This window comes from Megalobrama amblycephala, linkage group LG21 (genome assembly GCF_018812025.1).
Source record: "Megalobrama amblycephala isolate DHTTF-2021 linkage group LG21, ASM1881202v1, whole genome shotgun sequence".
NCBI classification, from domain to species: domain Eukaryota; kingdom Metazoa; phylum Chordata; class Actinopteri; order Cypriniformes; family Xenocyprididae; genus Megalobrama; species Megalobrama amblycephala.
Genome location: NC_063064.1, coordinates 25,592,143 through 25,612,865, shown reverse-complemented (window position 1 = coordinate 25,612,865; position 20,723 = coordinate 25,592,143). Strand labels below are relative to the sequence as shown.

The window sequence follows — 20,723 nt, the reverse complement described above, 5'->3', positions numbered from 1 at the left end:
TGCAGCAGTTTCTGATATAAAGAAGCGATATCGCCATCTAAGGCCATTGAAGGTACTATATATTGTGTGTTTTGCCTTAACTCACCCAAACCTGTCAACAAGGCTACTTTACATGAATGCGAGTGCATTAGCAGGTAGTTTGTGATCGCAGGTGTTTAAATTTTAGGTCATGACTGCAGCCGCTGATGAGGCTGAAACCAGCACATCTAGTGCAAATAGACTTTGACGGTTTAATTTTTCTTAACATTATTTTATTTATCTGCTATACTATATGTAATTAATAAAATATGAAAATTATTACAATATAAAGTCCTATTTTTCCTGTTTTAATATATTTTTAAAATGTAATTTATTCCCGTGATGGCAACTGAATTTTCAGCATCATTACTCCAGTCTTCAGTGTTGCATGATCCTTCAGAAATCACTCTGATTTGCGTAATTTGAAGATTTCTCATTGAAAATATTCCTCCTGCTTTTTTCAGGATTCTTTGATGAAAATTTCAAAAGAAGAGTGTTTTTTGAAATGGCAATCTTTGATCTATTTAATGTGTCCTTGCTAAATAAAAGTATTTTCTTTCTATGAAAACAAATCTTACACAAATCTTTTCAACGATAATGCTAAAATGTACAAGAAATAGCAGAGTTAACAAAATCTAATTTGGAAAATGACACTGAATTGGTCTTGTGTGACTATCACTTAGAGCAGTGGTTCCCAAACTTTTTTACTTGGAGTACCCCCTGAAGGGATCACCATCCTTCTGCATACCCCCTCTCTTCCATTTCAACTGCAGTCACACCTTTACCATTAAGGGACAATATTTGCCCTCTAAATTGATTTTCCAGTGCATTTTTTTTTACCTTTATGAATAATTTTATAAAATAAATAATGTTTTAAACAAAAAAAATGTTCAATAGAGAAATATGCAACGATGGTAAAACTAAGTAAAGCTTTTAAATATTAAACTAAAACCGCCAGCAGGTGGCAGCAAGTCACTGTTTTTATGAGTGAGTCATCGAGTCATTCATTCAGTAACGAAGCAAGTGGCTGTGAATGAATCACTGAATCATTGACTCTCACGATTCGTTCAAAGCCGCAGAATTGTTCGCGAAACACAGACGTGTGTTGTAGTTCTGCTGTGGTTTTCGTTATTATTTCATTGCAAAATACAGTAAATAGTCTACTACTGTGTTTAAAATGTACGTTATATTTTTTGACCTGTTGTATAATAATGTCACCTTTGCAGTCATGTGGATATTTGGGAACAGTTGCATTCTTGCTCGTTATCAATATTAAATACAAGAACTCACACAAGGTATGTTTTTGTATCGAAGAAAGTTCGAGCCTTAAATCGATATCAATCCACTATCTGTGTTTATATTTGTCCTTTATGCGAATAAGTGTTAAATCCCCACTTTTACAAAGGTGCATTGTCGAGAACGGTAGTAATTTAGCGCGATTTAAGGCAGCAGATTCGGCACGCAATCTATCATATCCATGCTGCTTCTGTGGATACATTCATTTTTGACTGCAAATGATGAAGTAATTTTAAGGTAGAATTAAATGAACTACTCAGCATTTTGTTTGCGTACCCCCTTTTGTCACCTCACGTACCCCCAGGGGTACGCGTACCCCAGTTTGGGAACCGCTGACTTAGAGTATGATGTTCTATGTCTGCGATTTTACTGAATTACATTCATTTGTTAGATTTTGGTGAGAAATTATTTAAATCAGTTCATGTGAGTACAGTGGTTCAATATTAATATTATAAAGTGACGAGAATATTTTTGGAGCGCCAAAAAAAAAAAACTAAATAACGACTTATATAGTGATGGCCGATTTCAAAACACTGCTTCAGGAAGCATCAGAGCACAAATTAATTAGCATGTCGAATCTGCTGTTCGGAGCGCCAAAGTCACGCGATTTCAGCCGTTGGCAGTTTGACACGCGATCTGAATCATGATTCGATACACTGATTCATTTGTGCTCCGAATCTTCCTGAAGCAGTGTTTTGAAATCGGCCATCACTAAATAAGTCGTTATTTTGTTTTTTTGGCGCTCCAAAAATATTCTCGTCGCTTTATAATATTAATATTGAACCACTGTACTCACATGAACTGATTTAAATATGTTTTTAGTACCTTTATGGATCTTGAGAGAGGAAGTGTCCATTGCTCCCTATGGAGGCCTCACGGAGCCATCGGATTTCAACTAAAATATCTTAATTTGTGTTCTGAAGATTAACGAAGGTCTTACGAGTGTGGAACGGCATGAGGGTAAGTAATAAATGACTGAATTTTCATTTTTGGGTGAACTAACCCTTTAACATGTTGATAGCTTATTTTAACACGTTATTAACATGAATTTGGCATGTTTAGCACATTGCTAACATGATTTAACACTTTGCTAGCATGTATTAATACACTGTTAGCATAAATTAACAGGTGCCTCCCAATTCGCGTACTTGTGCACTATTCTATGACGTTTTTAAGTATAAATAGTGTGAGTAGTGCGTTCACACTGAAAACTACAAAAAGAAAATGTACACTTTAAAGGGATAGTTCACCCAAAAATGATAATCGTGTCATCAATTGCTCACCCTCAAGTTGTTCCAAACCTGTATAAATTTCTTTGTTCTGTTGAACACAAATTAAGATATTTTGAAGAAAGTTTGTAACTAGGCTGCTTTGGGGCACCATTGACTTCCATAGTAGAAAAAAAAATACTATGGAAGTCAATGGTGCCCCAGAACTGTTCAGTTTCCCACATTCTTCAAAAAAAATATCTTCCTTTGTGTTCAGCAGTATACCAGGATCTTCCACTGTTTTCAACCACATTTTTAACAATAATGCCACGTGACTAGAGGGATATTTCTTCATCTGCTGGGATCCAAAAGGTGTGTTGTGATTGGCTACCTCATGTGTCCGAGTAATTTTATGTGTAAGAGTTCGTAGAAACTTTAACTCTTTGTCGGGCAGACCATGTGACCCGAGCAGTGTCAAGGTCGATTTGTTTGAGCACCAACTGCATTTGCTTGTGTGCTCTGTCTCTGAGATATTGATTTAGTTTTTAGGTCAGGCTCCAAGTAATGTTCTGTGACTGTTTGAGGATGATGGTTCCACAGGAACAAATGCGACTGCAAAATTCATCTCTTATATAACGGACAATCTTGGTATAAAAGGACCTCTCTCAATAAGGTTAAGTGACTTAAAAGGTTTGATTACAGATAAAAATGCCTTTAAGCGACTGTCAATGATGCCAAAAGTTGAATCCCCGTCCCAAACACAGCAAATGTGCTTGAATATTTAATTTGGTGTCCAGTTACCTTTGACCATTTAATACAGTCTTGAAAATGAATTACATCTAAATGTTCTTCATTTGATAAGGTGCTTGTGACTTTATGCCGTCTCATTTTCAAAATGTGCTTGTGTTTAGATTCCCTCCACATAAGTTTCTACACTGAAATGTGTTAACCCCACATGACCTTGTTGTGATAAGCCCCCTGACCGTCGTGCGCTGCCATTGGCTGTTTGTGTTAAATTTTAAGAGAGTAAGACCATATGGACTTGTAAATATTTACCTGTCCATAAACGTATGCTGCCATTAGTGTAGAAACTAAAGTAAAAAAAAATCAAAATGCAAGTACATTTATATAAGTACACACACACACATATATATACATATACATATATACATATATGTTTAAATGTAATGTTTACATTTTAAAAAGGCAGGCTTTGAAAACATCTCTGAACAGCATTGTCAAGTGGTCTAAATTTTAGTATCATTGAGATACTATTATAGTTTTTATTCATATTTTGAATTCTTTTTTTACCTTTATATACAGTGTGCATGTATGTGTGAGTGTGTGTGTGTGTGTGTGTGTGTGTGTATATATAATTTTTCATTTTAAAGGTTTAATTTTTGTAGTTTTGACATTATTCTAGATTTTTAAATATGTCTATATAGTTTTATACATCTTTATTTTAAATTAAATTAAAATGAGAAATGTTGCTTTAGCTAGCTGAAATAAAATAAGTAAGATTTTATATTTTATTTCAGTTATAAATTTTTTTAACTAACTATATTTTTTGGTTGTAGGTTTAATTAACTATAATAATCCTGGTCTAAATGGCTCGATTTAAAAAAAAAATCCAAAACAATCACTGTAAACTGTACACACACACACACACACACACATACACACAGACTCACATGCCTGTGCATCTGCTTGGATAGGCAGGGTTTGGCAATCCAGTATTTGATTGGACACTGCAAACCTTTAAATGCTTCACTTTGCTGTGAAACATCCAGAACCTTGTGATAACCTTCAGTAAACGTTGATAAGATCAATTACTTTCGGACATTTTGAGGAAAAACATGAGTGGATGTCCGTATTTGGGAAGAAAGCATCAGTGCGTTTTTTTATTGTTTTAGAATTTGTTTTTAACTAAATGTTCTTATTTCCTGTCAGAATTCAATTAAATAAATTGTCAAAATAAAATGTTTTATTTATTTATTTATTTATTTTTACCTGAAAAAAAACTTTAAAATATATATCTATATATTTTAATCTCAAATTTAGATTGTTTACCAGTAAGCCCAGTCAGGCAGAGGAAGAGGATGAATCCCAAAAGGGCATCAACAAAGCCACTAAAGGAGGAATCGTCTATGGAGAATACCTACAGGTAATTAACTTAAAGTCATCAGCCTTTATAGACATCTGTACTGATCCAAATATTAATTATTCATATCTAACATTTCAGCCTGTTTTGCTGCAAATGATTTAATCACGGCAAGAAAAGCTGAAAATGCATTAAAGTGTAATAGTGTCAATCTGTTTGCTGTTAGCTTGACAAGGTGCTGAGCGCTCAAGTTTTGCAGAGTCAATTGAAAGGTAACAAAATCCATGATGAGCATCTCTTCATCGTTACCCACCAAGGTAATCTATATGTATTCAGCTCTCATATAACATCAAAAAATATTTAGCAGTTTAAGGTTCCATTTCCACAAATCCTGACTGTGTCATGCTGTTTTCTCTTTTAGCATACGAGTTGTGGTTTAAGCAGATATTGTGGGAGCTTGATTCAGTTCGGGACCTGTTCGTTAAAAACCATGTGAGTTAAACTAACAAAGTGAATATTGACTAAAATAAGTGTGACTTTAAAGAAAAGTGTTGGCTTTACCTGAATCATTATTACTTTATGTTGATGTATTTTTCTATGATGAAATTAAAAATGAAGAAATGTGGACTTTGTCCATAGGTTCGTGATGAGAGAAACATGCTGAAGGTGGTGAGCAGGATCCAGAGGATCACCATGATCTTCAAACTGCTGGTGGAACAGTTTGCTGTCTTGGAGACCATGACTGCTTTGGACTTCTTTGACTTCAGGTAACAGTCTCCGTCAACATACAAAATCGGCACCTCATAAAATACTTGTTTTCTCATGAGCTCGGGTTTCCTCAGCTCAAACAACAGGCCTCAAAAGCAAAACAAAAAAATTGAAATTGAAAATCCACATTTATGTTGAAAGAAATCACTGAAGATAATTTGTGAGCGAATTTTGTGTGTGAATCTAATGAGCTGAATCTTTTCAGTGAATCACTTGAGTGATTCATTCACAAATCTGACCGTGTTGTGTACGTGTTGTAGGGAGTATCTGTCCCCGGCCTCGGGCTTCCAGAGTCTTCAATTTCGTCTTCTGGAGAGTAAGATTGGTGTGGCGGATCATTTGAGAGTCCCCTACAACCGACGACACTACAGAGATAACTTCCACGAACATGAGAGTGAGACGCTGCTGAGTTCAGAGCAGGAACCCTCTCTCCTTCAGCTGGTGGAGGTAAAACCTCTCATCTTCAGGTTCAGAAGACACACAACTCTTTCAAAGACCCATTCAGGATATTCTGTTGGCACTATTTTTACATAATTACTGCTATTATGTGTTTCGTAGCAATGGCTGGAGAGGACTCCTGGACTTGAAAGAGATGGATTCAATTTCTGGGGAAAACTGCAATCAAACATCGAAGAGGGTCTTAAGATGGAGAAGCACAAACTGGAAGTTCGTTCTGCTCTCATTTTTAATCACAACGATTTTTTTCCAATTCGTTTTGTCCAGTTATGTTACTGAGCTGAAGGTTTGTTTTGACTGATAGAAAATGGAAGATTCTGAGGTAAAGCAGGAGCTTCTAGAGGATCTAAACAAACGGTCTGAGGTCTTCACTTCCCTATTTGACCCAAAACGCCATGAGCATCTTTTAAGCAAAGGTGAGGACTGGTCCACACCGGTAACCGCTAAGGTAGTGTAGACTAATAATAGGGTTATTATCATGTTAATAGTTTTAGTTAATGATAATAACAATCTGTAACACTTTTTACAGATTGTGATGAGACATTCCAACGGTTACCAACATTGCAAATCTTTCAATTTTCAAAAACTAACACATTAATAATGCTATAATTTGTGTTATATTACCTTGGCAATAAATGACCAAAAAAAGAGGGCGTTTCTAATACAACGGCTGAGGGAGTGATGGCAAATTTTATATCGTTCTCTCTTCTGACCTATGTAATCAATCTCTGTATATTTTTTGGAAAGTCGTGAAAACACTATCATGTTTTTTTTTTTTTTCGTTTGATATCGGAGCAAATTGGAATGCAAATATATACACATATATATATATACACACACACACACACATATATATATATATATATATATATATATATATATATATATATACACACATATATAATATATATATATTGCCGTTTCCCATTCACCACTATAGAAGTTTACCCATCTATGATGACTTCCATTTCTGAGAACCCCGGAAACGTGATAAAGGTCCATTAAAATCATTTTTTGTTAATTAAAATAAAGCTGAAATAAAATAAAATCATATCATATATTAATATTACATGAAAAACATAAACTTACTGCAGTAAGTTCCCAAAGCAACATTTCTAATTTTCATTTAAGTTAAAATTACTAAGTAAAAATAAATAAAAAATAAAACAAAAAGTAAATTATACCTAAATAGTAATATATATAATAATAAAAATGAATATAAATGCGTAACAAAACTAAAAATGAATATGAAATTAAAATATAAACATATTAGCTAATTTAAAATGATAAAAACTAAAATAGTATACAAACAATACTAAACACTGGTACTGGTGCCGTTTTGGGCAGGGCCTAATCTGGACTCATTCACCCATATAAAAGCAAAATGATGGTAACCACATGTTTCGGACACTACCATCACCGTATAGTACCATTTCATTACCATGGTGCATAAATATGGTAAATACATGCAAACAATAATAAACAATCAGATTTGAATCTTTTTCCAAAAGGTGAACGTAGACTTTCTTACAAGGCCCTTCAAGGAGCTCTGATGATCAATTTCTATAGGTATGCAGTTCATACAATATCCACTATATTCATATAAATATTATTTTGTGCATTATACAGTGGAGACAAAGCTTAATCCTTAATTTTTCCCCTTCCAGGGAAGAGCCTCGCTTCCAGGTGCCCTTCCAGCTCCTGACTGCGCTGATGGAGATCGATACGCTTATGACCAAGTGGAGATGTAAGTTCTTGATTCTCAGCTCTCATTCAGGAACAGCCAAATCCCACATTTAACATCACAAACCTTTCTCTCCAGATAACCATGTCTGTATGGTGCACAGAATGATTGGCAGCAAAGCAGGGACAGGTGGATCTTCAGGGTACCATTACCTGCGCTCCACTGTCAGGTGCGTGTCTCACAAATTTGTTTTGCTTTTTTTTCTGTGCCAATGTGAAAGTCACTTCCTGTGGGGTTTTGTGTTGATTTGGTCATAATATTACTCATACAACTCATTTACTTGTAATTTTTTCAAGTTATGATCCACTTATCTCTACTGATAAGGTTCACAAGTGTTTGAAGCAGATAGAAGGCTTCATGCGGTGATAAAAATCTGTGATAAACAGTAACACTTTAACCTCAGAAAAGTGCTTATAAGAGTGACCACAATATGAAGGTTTGCCATAAACCAATGATGCCTCGTTCTCTCATCTTTCAGTGACCGTTACAAAGTGTTTGTGGATTTGTTCAACCTGGCGACATTCCTGGTACCTCGTGCATGGGTGCCCAAACTGAACCCAAACGTCCATAAGTTCCCCTACATGGCCGAGTGGTACGACAGCTCGTACAATTCATGCAGCAGTGAGGATTCAGATTAGAGAGATCAGACTTGTTTGTCCATGCTGATGAAATGAAACATGGAATGTCAAATGTCCAGGAACTCAAGAATATTGCCAAGTACTCTGTATCGATCAGCCAAAGTTTGTGCTTTTTGCTCCATCATTGTGATTTACTAAGATAACGAAGAACTAGAAGCTTCTCTACAGATGATGTAAAGAAAGTTTAATGATGAAGTAATTGTGTATATACAAAAAAAATCAAGAAATCTTGTATATACTATTTATATTTTAAACATTTATGTAAAAAATAGCCTTTTGTACCACGAAAAAGTTATTTTTGAATGATACATATTGTCTGATCATTTGTAAATATATGTTATGTATTTTGACAATTATATGGAATGTCATTTGGACTATACTGAACTTTATCCTGAAGTTTTAAGTGAAGATACTGTATATTAATAAGCAAATCTTAATTTTCATCACGACTTGTAAAATAAAGACTAAATTCTTTCCAGAATTTGCTCTGACCCAGTTCACCGGCTTCTGTTGGTAAATATTTGTGTGACCGCGGTCACATTAATCTAATGCTTTGAACTGGGGGCCACCTTGACTTCTTAATAAACAAATGAACTGCTCCAAATGAGTGAAAATATGCAAAAAGTACTTTTTTTTCCTAAAATCTTCTTATATGCCTAAAAATATAACCCTAACGGTACGTTTTAATTGATTAAAATTAGCTATCTACATTAGTTAGCATGAAACAACACTGAACAGAATTTATTCATATGAATATAAATACTAATGCTAATACATTTTTTTTAAAATTAAAAGTTGTATGTTAACATTCACTGTGAACTAACATGAACAAACATTAATTAAAACAGATTTATAAATTGTTTTAAAATATATTCCTCATTTTTAGTCGATGCATTAACTAATGGTAACAAATGAGGACATATTGTAAAGTGTTATATTGTTTTGTGTTTCATTAAAAAGAAGTATAAAACTATAAATATCTGGGTTATTGTAACTTGTAAGTTTGTAAGATTCTGTAAGATTCTCTCTCATGATAAATACTTTGACCCTGACCTGTACCCACCCTAAACTGATTTACTGCTGTCATGTCTAGTTAGTCATCCAAGACAAATAGACATGACTGTAAATCCTCTAAAAGGTTAAAGTGTAAATGTTGGACATAGTATCTTAAAAACACTGGATATAGTATCTAAAAACACATTTGACAACTATTTTCGTTCAAGGCACATTTTTGTATTTTTTATTATTGCCACTTGTCATAAATGAACTGCTAAATGTCTACAATTTCAAGCTTATATTATATATGAGAGAATGAATTTGGTTATGAATTCTTTCCTAAAATTTACTCTCAACCAGGGGTGCGTTTCCCATAAGAAACGTATGGTCGTAAGTCCCATGAACTCTACTGGTAACGACGGATCTTGTGACCATAGTTCGCTTTGGGAAACGCATCCCAGAGTGATATTTTTTTACTGAACAGTCTAAAGGCACAATCGATTAGTTGACTATTTGTTTATGTATATGACATCTTCTTTAGGGTTCATTCACAAACTTTCAAGATCATTCAGTTAACCTGTAGTACACTTTGTCTCAAAGCTTGTGTGAGTTGTGTGGCCATATACAATGATGTGTGTAATATGTAGAAGGGAAACAACATGTGAGTTCTGTTCAAAAATTAACTGCACTGTCCACATCAGATGTACAGAGGGCATGAACCTGCTGATGGAGTGTTTGCATAGAAAATAACAGAAGTGCACAGTCATTAGGTCTGTTAAAAAGAGCAAATGTAGCATACTATATTCTTTTATAGAATGCTATAAATTTATACATAGTGTAGTACATAATTATCTTATTGTAGGCCCTATATGTTTTATTTATTTGGAAAGGGCTTTTCCAATTCATAGATAGAATGACAGTTGAGCCTTTTGGGTTATTTTTCCAGTGTTTGTGTAGTTTTTGTGTTACCCAGTGTGATGTCCTTACATTAAAGGTGCAATATGTAATATTTTTGCAGTAAAATATCCAAAAACCACTAGGCCAGTGTTATATATTTTGGTCACTTGAGTACTTACAATATCCCAAATGTTTCCAACTATTTGTAAATCGTGAGAAAATTGCAATTTTAACCAAGGCTCCGGGACGTGTGAGGAGTCGCCTGTCAATTGTGTCATACCTGCGTTACCCTTGTTTTCCGGTTTTATTTTGTAGAAACCATGGAAACACCAAAGACGCTTTAATATATTACACGTTTTAACAGAAAAGGGAACAACTGTTTTCATATATTTATAGACAGAAAACTATTTTTTGTTATATAGCTCAACACGTTTAGTCTTATTGTTTAAATAAATTTTCTTGATTTTTTGCGAGTACCATGCTTTACCATGCCTCAGATAAAAACACTATTTTGTCAAATAGCTAACATAGAATAATCAGATGCAGCTTTATTTTTATTTTTATTAACAATAGCATTTTCTCCATCATACAATAAGTTTTAAAATTAATTGCATGCCATTTATCAACGCCATCGCAATTGCTCCAGCGGCCTCGTTCAGCTCCCACAACACTCGGTCCTGCTCTGCTTCATACTACAGTAAAGTTAATAATCGCATCCATGAATATGATTTCTTCCCGACTCCAATCCCTATTCTTTTGCACCGTCCGTTGAGGTGGAGACCATATGTCCCAAGATTCCGCTCTAAAACTTGACGTCATCAAGCTACGCCTCTGTTTTGAATAGGCTTCTAGCGACCTTTAGCGGACAAAATTATTACATATTGTACCTTTAATGCACCACTAGATGGCACGTGAGCTTCTTGAGTTAGATATATACATAGGAAGTAAGTGAGAAGAGTGAGAAAGAATGCTGAGCATGTGCATGCATGTTATCCTGCTTGTTCATATTAGTTATTAAAGTTTCCTAAGAGGAATACACAGTTTTGTGCTTCTTGTCTACATGAAGACTTAAAGGTGCTAAAGAGGATCTTTTCGTCGACTGAGAATCCAAAGACCGTTAGTGAGTTTTTGAAATGAGCGCATGCGTAAGAACAACCCCCCTCCTTCACAGCTCATTTCGAGGGAACGCCTCCCAAAACTCGTGCACGATATTGGAACAAGAGTGTTTACCACCGGCATTCGCTGTGTCGTGTTAGTGGATTCATTATGTCGGACTCACCGCAGGTAACTCATAATCTGCAGTTGTTACTCCTGTCTCCTGACAAAAACATTGCATGCGGCGCCTGTAGAGTGTGGAAAGTTACTGGAGCACGCAGTACAAGGAACGTCATGGCAGTGATTGACAAGCCAGAGGGCCAATCCACGCACGTCTTTCACAAGGAACGTTATAGAGTGCCCCAGGGATGACGCGTTTTTGTAGGCCACCCAGAAGTTAGCGGCGCACGGGTTCCCTCGACTGAAAGCCTATTAATTTTTCCCATAGACTTTTGGAAAATCGCAGATAATAAGCTCTGTGTTTAACAAAGGGTTATGACACTTACACGTTTTTTCTATCAAGATAATCTTTACAAGTTAACACAACATTTATAGATTTTGAAGCCTAAATAAAGTCGTCAGATATAAAAGGCTAACAGTAGGCTATAAACGGACTACAGCACACCCTGGTCGCGGATCAACGTCGTCACCAAGCTTCCTCAAACTTTATTTAGAAAACAACTCTATTTAAAAACATGCTCACTGATTATGATCTGCGCTGTGTATGAATACTTATCCACTTTTTCATGAGAAATGCTGTCCAAATGTCCTGTTTATCATGATGACGTCTAAAGTCCCCGCCAAAGGAAGTAGTCCCTTTTAGCAATTTGTTAGCAACCGCCGATTTTAAGACACAGTAAAAGTTTAAAAAATCACAAGTGGGTTATAACTGGTGTGTTTTATGTCATAGATCAAAACGTGAAAGTATTTAGAGGCTTTGTTCACCACAGACCTTATTTCAGGCGATTTAGCAAAAACCCATTTAAAAAAACCATAGACTTTACGGCGTTGGAACCGGAAGTCCTAAAATGCTAACTCGCTTCCGGGTTTTGCCTACAAAAATGCGTCATCCACTCTATGGCAGTGATTGACAAGCCAGAGGGCCAATCGATTGGCTGATGTTTTTAAGGCCCTACCTCGTGCACAGATGATGTATATTAATATTATTCCTTTCAGTGCACCTAGTCTTTTATCAGTTAGTAAAGACAGTTTCAAGTAATATTGCAAAAATGTATAAAACAAAACATCCTCTTTAGCACCTTTAACACCCAGATCCTGGGTCAGACATAACAACCCAGGGGTTGAATTATTTATCGCGGGCTTTTCTTCAGGAGAGAGCAGTGTAACGTTAGTTCCATCAAATTGGTGCTTGTCTTCGGCAAAATACAGGTTTGTGTAGGCCTAAGTTTTATTTTTTATCGAAAAATTCGTTACTGTTCTGTATATCGTTAAATTTTCACCTAAACGAGTGTCGGCGTCGGTCTTTTCGCGTGATGGAATGGAAACGCCTGATAGCCTACTTTGCATAAGATTTTATGCTTTTATTAAATAAATACTTAGGATGTTAAAATATGTTCTCAGAATTGTACTCTGACTATTAATGGCCAGGTTATGGAATTAGTCACAGCATTTTTCGGCTGTCTGGGCGGCGGTCTGAAGCTAGCAGTTCCCCCGCCGAACGCGATCCATCTCCGGCACGAGATCCAACGACTTTACGGTGGAACCAGGACAACAGAGACTGGTCGATTTCACTTGAAGTACTTCTAAATGTTTAATTTTTAATTATAATATTCGTTAAACGAGCTTAAATGTAGGCAATATGTATTAAAAAACAATATAAAATATGCTATACAAAGTATGATCGAAAATGAAGGAATTATCATGCAAACCAGTGGTAGTATTTAAAAATAGTTTAGAGGATTTAAGATTAATATTAAGATTTAGGATTAACATTAAATCACGTATAAAGTAAAAAAAAAAGTATAGTTATAGCTAGTATTAGGCTATAGTAAAATGAATTAAACCATTATGCTGGGTTAAATTAACTCAACATGTGTTCTGTCCTATATTTACTCATCCCTTGGGTTGTTTTTAACCCAGTGTTTTTTAGAGTGAGATGGATGGATGGAGCTATATATATATATATATATATATATATATATATATATATATATATATATGTATATATATATATAATGTATTTATGTATATGTGTGTGTGTGTGTGTGTGTACAGTTGATTGGGACATAGTAGTCATCTCAATGGCAGAAAGTTTCACTTTCAAATTACAGACCATGTTTCAGTTGTCCACTAGAGGGCAGAATGTATCCAACAGTAAATTGAGAGGTCGTTTTGTTTTATCTTCTGTTGTAAGCTTTGGGGAAGGAAAACAGCTTTTTAAATCATGTTTATAACTGCCTATAATTAGTAGGAGACATATTTTGACTGGGTTGGACTCCAGCTCAGGAAATCAGTCTCATTTGAGATATCCAATTAGTCCCCCTTAGTATCACAGTTGATTGTTCCCCTCCTACAGGTATTTCCTGCTGTTATCTCCAATCAAAAGCTGTCAACACCAGAGCTGGACCACTAAGGGAAACAGAAACATACAGACAGAGCTCACAGCTGTGGCGACATGCAGAGGAGCGATGGTGTTAAGAAAACTTGCTCAATGCCAGTGTAATTCATCAGAAATTTAGCTGTCTAAATGTTTCTTGTGAAATATAAATGTTTCTGTGGAAGGTAGTTCGGGATGTTATCATTAATCTGTCATCGTGCGCTGTGGTGTATTCATTGTCTTTGTAGATTTTGGCCATCCAGTGTCTTCTCTGGAGAAGCTGAAGTGATTCCGCTGCACAACATTTCTGTGGAAGTCTCAATACATGTTGCTTTTTTTGGTAAATGCAGCCCCTCTCGGATCAAATCATGTTCGGTAAACATTGTGCTCTAATGTCCCGTGGTTTGGGAGAGGAACGAGAGCAAAAGTTACTCCACTAGATTTCTCCATCTGGTTGGCAGACAGCACTTTAAGATTAATGGCAGTGTCACTGCGCGCACAGCTTTTTGAGTACAGCTCAGGCCTGTGTTTAATTAGCTGCGGCCCTTTAAGCGTGAGACTGGTTCAAATTGATCCTTGAAGAGGTATTTGTAGAGTGATTAGCCTCTTGTGGTGAGAATTTTATTCTCATTCTCTCTTTCAGTACAATTACCCCTTAGGAGGTGATTTAATTAAGTGCAGATTCATCTAAGCACTGTTCATTTTTCCATGACACACTCTAGACAAACACTCACAGATTGGGCACCGAAAAACATCCTATTCAACATGCCGTCTCTTTTTATAGGATATACTGTACCAAAATTGCAGTGCTCACAGTTTATTCTCCCTCAACCCACTAATATTCATGCCAGAACACTAAAGAACTAATACTGACAAGCTAAGATTCATTTGTTCAATTGAGTCCTGACTTGATTCTGTTGAAATTTAGCACTGATTGTACACATTCCTCCATTTTGTTGTATTGCATCATATTTTATGTAGGCCTATTTTACACTTTTAAAATGATCATTATATTATCAATTTACATATGATGGGATAATATATATGCTTTATTTTGGAATACAGATCATGCAAAGCTTTATGGGTCTATAGGTAATTCAAATTTATTTAAGCAGCACTTTTCAAAACTACGGAAGAGGATTAGGGCCAAGCAATAATAAAAAAATAAAACCATCTTGAGATTAAAGTTGTTAAATTTCGAGAAAAAACTCGTTAAATTTCGAGAAAAAAGTCGAAATAAAATGTTGAGAATAAACTCGTTAAATTTCGAGAAAAAGTCGAGATAAAATGTTGAGAATAAAGTCATTAAGTTATGAGAATAAAGTCGTTAAATTATTTGTTCTCGTAATTTAACGACTTTTTTCTCATAATTTAATCAGTTTATTCTCAACATTTTATCTCGACTTTTTTCTCAAAATTTAACAACATTTTTCTCATAATTTTACGAATTGGTTCTCGTAATTTAATGACTTTATTCTCAACATTTTATCTCGACTTTTTTCTCGAAATTTAACGAGTTTTTTTCTCATAATTTAATAAGTTTTTTCTTGAAATTTAACAACTTTAATCTCGAGATGGTTTTATTTTTTTATTATTGCTTGGCCCTAATCCTCTTCCGTACAAGACAGACATTGTTTCAAAGCAGCATCACAGGAATATACGTAAAAAAAAAAAAAAAAAAAAATAAATAATATATATATATATATATATATATATATATATACACACCGATCAGGCATAACATTATAACCACCTTCCTAATATTGTTTTGGTCCCCCTTTTGCTGCCAAAACAGCCCTGACCCATTGAGGCATGGACTCCACTAGACCCCTGAAGGTGTGCTGTGGTATCTGCACTAAGATGTTACCAGAAGATCCTTTAAGTCCTGTAAGTTGTGGAGCCTCCATGGATCGGTCTTGTTTGTTCAGCACATCCCACAGATGCTCGACTGGATTGAGATCTGGGGAATTCGGAGGCCAAGTCAACACCTCAAACTCGTTGTTGTGCTCCTCAAACCATTCCTGAACCACTTTTGCTTTGTGGCAGGGCGCATTATCCTGCTGAAAGAGGCCACAGCCACCAGCGAATACCGTTTCCATGAAAGGGTGTTCATGGTCTGCGACAATGCTTAGGTAGGTGGTACGTGTCAAAGTAACATCCACATGGATGGCAGGACCCAAGGTTTCCCAGCAGAACATTGCCCAAAGCATCACACTGCCATCCATGTGATGTAAAAGAAAACGTAATTCATCAGACCAGGCCACTTTCTTCCATCGCTCGGTGGTTCAGTTCTGATGCTCACTGTTGGTGCTTTCGGCGGTGGACAGGGGTCAGCATGGGCACGCTGACTGGTTTGCGGCTATGCAGCCCCATACGCAACAAACTGCGATGCACTGTGTATTCTGACACCTTTCTATCAGAACCAGCATTAACTTCTTGAGTAATTTGAGCTACAGTAGCTCGTCTGTTGGATCGGACCACACGGGCCAGCCTTCGCTCCCCACGTGCATCAATGAGCCTTGGCCGCCCATGACCCTGTTGCCAGTTCAACACTGTTCCTTCCTTGGACCACTTTTGATAGATAGTGACCACTGCAGACTGGGAACACCCCACAAGAGCTGCAGTTTTGGAGATGCTCTGACCCAGCATCGTCTAGCCAGTTGTCTAGCCATCACAAATTGGCTCTTGTCAAACTCGCTCAAATCCTTACGCTTGCCCATTTTTCCTGCTTCTAATACATCAACTTTGAGGACAAAATGTTCACTTGCTGCCTAATATATCCCAGTCACTAACAGGTGCCGTGATGAAGAGATAATCAGTGTTATTCACCTGTCAGTAGTCATAATGTTATGCCTGATCAAAAGTTTGGGGTCAGTAGGATTTTATTTTTTTCTTGAAAGAAATTAAAACTTATTCATCAGGGATACATTAAATTTATCAAAATAAAGACTTTTATATTGTTACAAAACATATTTCTCAAATAAATGCTGTTCTTTCTAGTCATCAAAGAATGAACAGCTTCCACAAACCTATTAAGCTGCACAATGGTTTTCAACATTGATAATAATAAATGTTTCAATTACATTTTAAGCTCTATTAATATTACTGTTTTTACTGTATTTTTGATCAAATAAATGTAGCCATGGTGAGCATAAGAGACTTCTTTCAAAAATATATAAAACAAATCGTATCAACTCCACTTTAAACAATATTGTATACAGTATATCCCTGGAAAAAAAAAACTGTTTGCTCATGTTTTTAACTTCTGTGGTTGCTAAGATGTTCTGTGTGGTTGCTAGGGTGTTACTTATGGCTAAAGGAAACAAGAGTCCTCCCCAAATCTCCATAATATTCTGGTCTTCATCAGTCCCTTTTATAATGTAAGCCTATGACACACCATCACATGATCTGAGCTGCATTTCATGTCCAGAACACAAACAGGGAGGGAAGAGTTATGTGCTGACGTTTATGGCTAGTAGTCTGTGCACACCCCATATTAGTAATAGTAGTTTTTAATAATTTCATTTTATTTAAAGTTGTTCTCTATGTAATGCCTGTGCTTATCCTCTCCTCACAGGTGTTTTTGTACTAATGTGTTTTCCAGACTTTACAGCGCTGTAATTGTGTGCCTGCCTCGTTCTGTCACATGATCACATGATTTAGAAAAGCTGAGAACGGTTTCATCATGGTTTTGCTGAAGCATAAAACAGGAGAATAACACTAGTATGCGTCTGTGCAGTCTGGGATCAGTTTATTTTCTCATTAATATGGCCACATATCACCTGAATTAACCTATCCTTGCCCCCACAACATGAGAAAGGCAATCTAATGTCTGCAAAACCATGTGACAACATCTGTTCGCCATCTCAAAGTCTTTAAATCGCTAGAGGAAATGGAGCAGAATTATTCTTCTGCAACATAAATAATGATCTTATCCACACAGATTACTTTGGATTATATTGCATAATGAGGCTCCTTTATCATTCTGTTTCATGCACATGCTATAAAAGTTTTCGTACTTCTAATGAAATTGGCATCTGTATTCAAATGTGCTTGCAGCAGTTCTCAAGAGCTTATGATCTCATCCCATGGAAATCTCCCAGGCTTTCCTATTTGGATAGGATCTGGTAAGGAAGGCCAGGGTATTCATTTGATAAAAAGTTGGGATTTTTCCCAAAGCTCCGACAAAATCCTTCAGTGATGAATTATTCACAAGCAGAAGGTCAAACACATGGATTATTGTCTTTTGCAGATCAATGCTTTCGTCTGTCTCTCCCTTACTATAGACAAAACCTCCCAGAATTCCAGAGTCCGTCTCGCCATATCTACAGAGCTGGAAAAATGATGTCATATGCATAAATAACATAAAGTGCAATAAAAATTCATTTAAATTGTGTCCCTAAAGGCACATGAACCATTGGAATGCTGCAAACATATGTATAATATTTGTATTATATATAAAATATAAAAAATAATTTATTTATTTGCGTTAAGTTGATTAAAAGTGACAGTAAAGACATAATGTTATAAAAGGTTTTACAAAAAATACACAGGAATAAATTACATTTTAAAATATATTAATGTAGAAAGTTATTTAAAGTTATTTTAAATTGTAATATTTACTATATATAACTTATTGAATATTTATTGAATATTACAGGTTTTGTTGTTTTTTATTTAAAAATACCATCTTGATTTTATATGTACATGTAACGGTAGTCAAACCAAAAATTATTCAGACAATTTTGATATTTTTGATATATTTTTACTAGTGTGTGCAGGACACTATAGTTCAGTTATGTAAGTTAGGATAGCAAAATAAAGTAAACTGTGACATATTATACCCAAAAATTCTTCATACAGTGGACAACCAGTAAAATTGATAAAAATTTGGAACCAAAAATTATTCAGACACTTTTACCTGACCATGTTTTGCTTAAGTGTAATCTGACATAATTAAAATTAATTTTTTCAGATTTTTTTTTTTTTTTTGTCATATTTTAATTATAATTTTTTTTAATTATAGTGAATAAACTGTATTAATGAATGAAATGTCCAAGGTGTCTGAATAAATTTTGCTTTGACTGTATATATATATATATATATATATATACACACACAGTGGCATGAAAAAGTATGTGAACCCCTTGCAGAATCTGTGAAAATGAGAATTATTTTAATAAAATAAGAGGGATAATAAAAAATGCATGTTATTTTTTGTTTAGTACTGTCCTGAGTAAGATATTTTACATAAAAGATGTTTGCATTTAGTTCAGAAGACAAAACAATAGTTGAATTTATTAAAATAACCCCATTCATAAGTATGTGAACCATTGATTCTCAATACTGTGTGTGGTTACCTGATGATCTACGACTGTTTTTTTGTTTTGTGATGGTTCTTCATGAGTCTCTTGTTTGTCCTGAGCTCTGTTCTTCAGAAAATTCCTCCAGGTCCTGCAGATTCATCAGTTTTCAAGCATTTTTGCATATTTGAACCCTTTCCAGCAGTGACTGTATGATTTTGAGATTCATCCTTTCACACTGAGGACAATTGAGGGACTCAAACTCAACTATTAATAAAGGTTCAAACATTCACTGATGCTCCAGAAGGAAACACGATGCATTAAGAGCCGAGGGGTGAAAACTTTTGAATTCAAATATCAAGGTAAACTGTACTTAATTTTTCTGCCGGGAAACATGCAAGTATCTTCTGTTGGTTCCGAAGGGCAGCACTAAATAAAAAACAATGATATTTAAACAAAATAAGAAAAATTGTGACATCTTCATCCTGTTCAAAAGTTTTCACCCCCCAGCTCTTAATGCATCGTGTTTCCTTCTGGAGCATCAGTGAAATCCTAAAATCCCATCTCAAAATCCTATAGTCACTGCTGGAAAGGGTTCAAATATGCAAAAATGCTTGAAAACTGATGAATCTGCAGGAGCTGGAGGATTTTTCTGAAGAACAGAGCTCAGTTTAACTGCTCAGGACAAACAAGAGACTCATGAACAACCATCACAAAACAAAAAAACAGTCGTGGATCATCAGGTAACCACACACAGTATTGAGAATCAATGGTTCACATACTTATGAATGGGGTTATTTTAATAAATTCAGCTATTGTTTTGTCTTGTGAACTAAATGCAAACATCTTTTATGTAAAATATCTTACTTACTAAACAAAAAAATAACCTGCATTTTTTATTATCCCTCTTATTTTATTAAAATAATTCTCAGTTTCACAGATTCTGCAAGGGGTTTACATACTTTTTCATGCCACTGTACATATTGGATAGTGTTTGGGGTGTTTATGTTACCTGCTGTTTTGTGATTGTAATCTAAACTTTTGAGGCTCCCCAGGCAACCAAAGGTCAAATTTAACCCCATCCTCACCCCCACGTTTAGCATAGCATTTATTTTAGGGGCTGTGCCCTTTGACCTGTCAGTCTGCCTCGTACTTTGAACTTTCTTCTCGTCTGTTCAGCAAAAGCTCTTAAATCTCCCATATATTATTACTGCTGATTTTTGCTCTGTATTCTCACAGTATGCTTCTCTCTCGCACATAATAGCGAATATTCCTGATGTCATTCACCTCGATGAAGTCCCCATCCTGCTGCCCAGGCCGAACGAACCAGCGCAGCTGTCAGATTCTTCGCAGATTTACAGTAAGCCTCCACTATTAAATCCTGATTATTACCAGATGCTTTCCCCCCTTTTCCCTCAGTCTTAGGGTGCAAAATGATTTTTTCTGTCTTCCATGGAAGAAAAAAGAAAAGCGAATGAGATCAGTGGAAAAAGCTCGCTGAGCTCTGGCCAAACATTGGTCTCTTGTAATAGAATTTTCAAGCAGAAATGAATCCTTTCTTCAGGGGGAAAACACACCCATTTCCCTTCAGTTGCCACCAGGCAACTATTTTGATCCAAAACATAAACATCCCATTTCACAATTTC

At 35.6% G+C, this 20,723-nt stretch overlaps 1 protein-coding gene and 1 long non-coding RNA gene across 3 annotated transcripts; both read left to right on the top strand.

Moving 5' to 3' along the window:
• Nucleotides 1-4,256: 4,256 nt before the first annotated feature.
• tdo2b (tryptophan 2,3-dioxygenase b) lies at nt 4,257-8,833 on the top strand. The gene is made up of 12 exons (XM_048173355.1): nt 4,257-4,413; nt 4,584-4,686; nt 4,850-4,940; nt 5,045-5,115; nt 5,263-5,390; nt 5,652-5,838; nt 5,950-6,057; nt 6,152-6,263; nt 7,359-7,416; nt 7,515-7,594; nt 7,670-7,760; nt 8,070-8,833. Exons 1-12 carry the CDS (start codon nt 4,379-4,381, stop codon nt 8,227-8,229), a joined length of 1,224 nt encoding a protein of 407 aa, XP_048029312.1. The 5' UTR covers nt 4,257-4,378; the 3' UTR covers nt 8,230-8,833.
• A 3,673-nt stretch (nt 8,834-12,506) lies between these two features.
• LOC125257012 lies at nt 12,507-20,449 on the top strand. Of its 2 annotated transcripts, XR_007182229.1 has the most exons (5): nt 12,507-12,606; nt 12,826-12,974; nt 13,754-13,896; nt 14,023-14,114; nt 20,342-20,449. It is a non-coding gene; the product is annotated as an uncharacterized LOC125257012 (long non-coding RNA). The 2 variants fall into 2 exon arrangements; XR_007182228.1 differs by lacking the exon at nt 12,826-12,974.
• The last annotated feature ends 274 nt before the right edge of the window (nt 20,450-20,723 follow it).